This window comes from Merops nubicus, unplaced genomic scaffold (genome assembly GCF_000691845.1).
Source record: "Merops nubicus isolate BGI_N331 unplaced genomic scaffold, ASM69184v1 scaffold26643, whole genome shotgun sequence".
NCBI classification, from domain to species: domain Eukaryota; kingdom Metazoa; phylum Chordata; class Aves; order Coraciiformes; family Meropidae; genus Merops; species Merops nubicus.
This window is the reverse complement of record NW_008599979.1, coordinates 2,766-5,068: the sequence shown is the minus strand read 5'-3', so window position 1 is coordinate 5,068 and position 2,303 is coordinate 2,766. Positions and strand designations below refer to the sequence as shown.

The 2,303-nt window shown below is 60.2% G+C and overlaps 1 protein-coding gene across 1 annotated transcript in view; it reads left to right on the top strand.

The window, feature by feature from the left end:
- Nucleotides 1–2,303, top strand: part of LOC103770323 (multiple epidermal growth factor-like domains protein 6) — a gene marked incomplete at both ends in the record, with an annotated part of 5,135 nt that overhangs the window by 393 nt on the left and 2,439 nt on the right. The window contains 2 exons of the mRNA XM_008937579.1: nucleotides 1,046–1,174; nucleotides 1,933–2,061. Coding sequence (XP_008935827.1) covers nucleotides 1,046–1,174; nucleotides 1,933–2,061 — 258 coding nt within the window. The remainder of the gene's footprint in view (nucleotides 1–1,045; nucleotides 1,175–1,932; nucleotides 2,062–2,303) is intronic.

Genomic DNA, 2,303 nt, shown 5'->3' with positions numbered 1-2,303 from the left:
GGATTCCTGATGTGGGGTTCTGGTTCCCACACCAGCCTGCTCAGTCTCTTGGTGGGCAGGAACCCAGTGCCAGTGCTCCTCTGAGCCACCACAGCTTTGTCCTGTACCTTCAGTGTCCATGATGGACACCCAATATTCTGCTGCCCTGCATGGGGAAGAGGCATTAACAAGTGCCTGTCACACTGCTGCAGCATTTTATCAGCAAAAGAGACCACCAAGGGGCATCTCTTCTCTGCTGGGAGATTTCCAGCTCCCTGTATAGGCATTTTGTGGGGATTTCTCCTTTGTTTTCCACAGCCTGTCCTGATGGATTTTATGGACTGGAGTGCCAGCAAGCCTGCAACTGCCTGAACGGTGCCCACTGTGACCACGTGACGGGCCAGTGCCACTGTGCCCCCGGCTGGGAAGGGCCCCACTGTGGCCCGGGGGGGGGCCCCAGCCGACGGGCCAGTGCCACTGTGCCCCCGGCTGGGAAGGGCCCCACTGTGGCCAGGGTGGGTGCCACTGCAGCCTTGGGATGGGATAGGATGGGATGGGATGGGATGGGATGGGATGGGATGGGATGGGATGGGAGCAGCCCTCCGTGAGGCATTCTGGAACCCTCGTCGTCTCCTGCACTGCTCAGCTGGAGTTTGTGTCTGTTCCCCACGAGTGATTTCTCTGCGTGGAAGTTAATCCTGGGCAGCAGGGGAGGAGCTGGGTTCAGGGATCAGCTCTGATTCTGGACTCAGGGCAGCTCTGGCTGAGCACATTGTTGCTGAATGAAATGAGGGCTTGGGCATGTAGCAAAACAGCTCCCTAATAGGCAGAACGATGTAGCACTGAGGATGGCCACGGTGTCTGCTTCAGATGTCACCCTCCTGAGGGGTACAGCTGCTATTTCCCATAGCACCATAAAAACCAGCTTACAGAGCCACCCCAAGCAGCCACGTACCAGTCTTGGTTCCTCTCCCAGACAGGCACATTTGGGACGGTTAGTAGGAGTCTGGCTGATGCAATTCATACCTGCCACCTAACAGTTCTGCCTGCTTCTGCTCCCACGAAGCGTGCCAGGAGAACAGGTACGGCCAGAACTGCAGCCAGACCTGCCACTGCTTCAACAACGCCTCCTGCAGCCCCGTCAGCGGCCGGTGTCTCTGTGCAGCCGGGTGGACGGGCCCCACGTGCCAGCAAGGTAACACAGCTGGGGGCCAGCTCCGTCTGGCTGCTCCCGGCCAGCGGCTGCTAAACGGGCCATTTTTGGGGTGGGTGGGAGCTTCCCATGAGGTGGCTGCCATGGAAAGCAGAGAGAGTACGGTAGCAAGGCCAGACCGTGGCTCAGGTCGCAGTTACCTGTCCAGTGCTTGCTGGAGAAGCTGAGAGGTTCCCTTCACCAGGAGCACCACAGCCTGCACTGACTGCCAGGCTCGTAGCAGCACGTGGAGTCACAGCTCACTGCCCTGAGCAGTCGGGCACCAGCTCAGTGAAACTCTGCACACGAGAACCCTTGTTCAGTGGTTAAATGTTGGAATGTTGGGGTTTTTTCCTCTGCCAAGCATGGTCACTCTCAGGGCCTCGGAGAGGAGGGTGCTCTGCAGCTCAGGACTGAAGGCATCGGCTGCCAGCTGAGCATTGCTCCTGGCTGCTGAACTCACCCAGCCTATTTGGTTCTGTGTATTCGCCCCCAGCAGAGCTAAGAAGGCTCTGCAGAGATCAGCACCCAGTGCCCTGTGTCATCACTGGCTCGGACCTGAGCAGGTTAAAACGCCAAATGTCGTGGTGTGGGCAGCTAGGCAGCCCCAGGGTGCCAGTGTCTCCTCTCCCAGCCTCGCTGCAAGCAGTAGTGCCTGGGGTTTATGCTGGGCCATCCACACATCACTCTGGCAGGCGACCAGCAGTGTGTGTGCCCCCAGAGCCTGTTCTGAGGGGGTGCCTGGCCTGGTGTTCCCACAGCGTGCCCGGCGGGTTTCTACGGGACGAGCTGCCGCCAGCGCTGCCTCTGCCAGAACGGTGGCACCTGTGACCCTGCCACGGGGCTCTGCGCCTGCCCCGAGGGCTGGACGGGGCTGGCCTGCGAGCTGGGTGAGCAACGGTCTGTCAGCAGCACGGGGAGAGGCTCTGGGGCAAACCTAGCCTGTCCTGGGCTCGTCTTCCTCCACAGGCCAGGGGTGCTGGTGTGGGAGTCCGTGGTCCTTCCCTGCGTGTTTTTGGGGAGGTGGGCATTTCACCGTGTGCCTCCCCCAGCTGAGGGACCTGGGGGTGTTTAGACTAGAGAAAAGGAGGCTCAGGGGAGACCTTCTGGCTCTGCACAGCTCACGACAGGC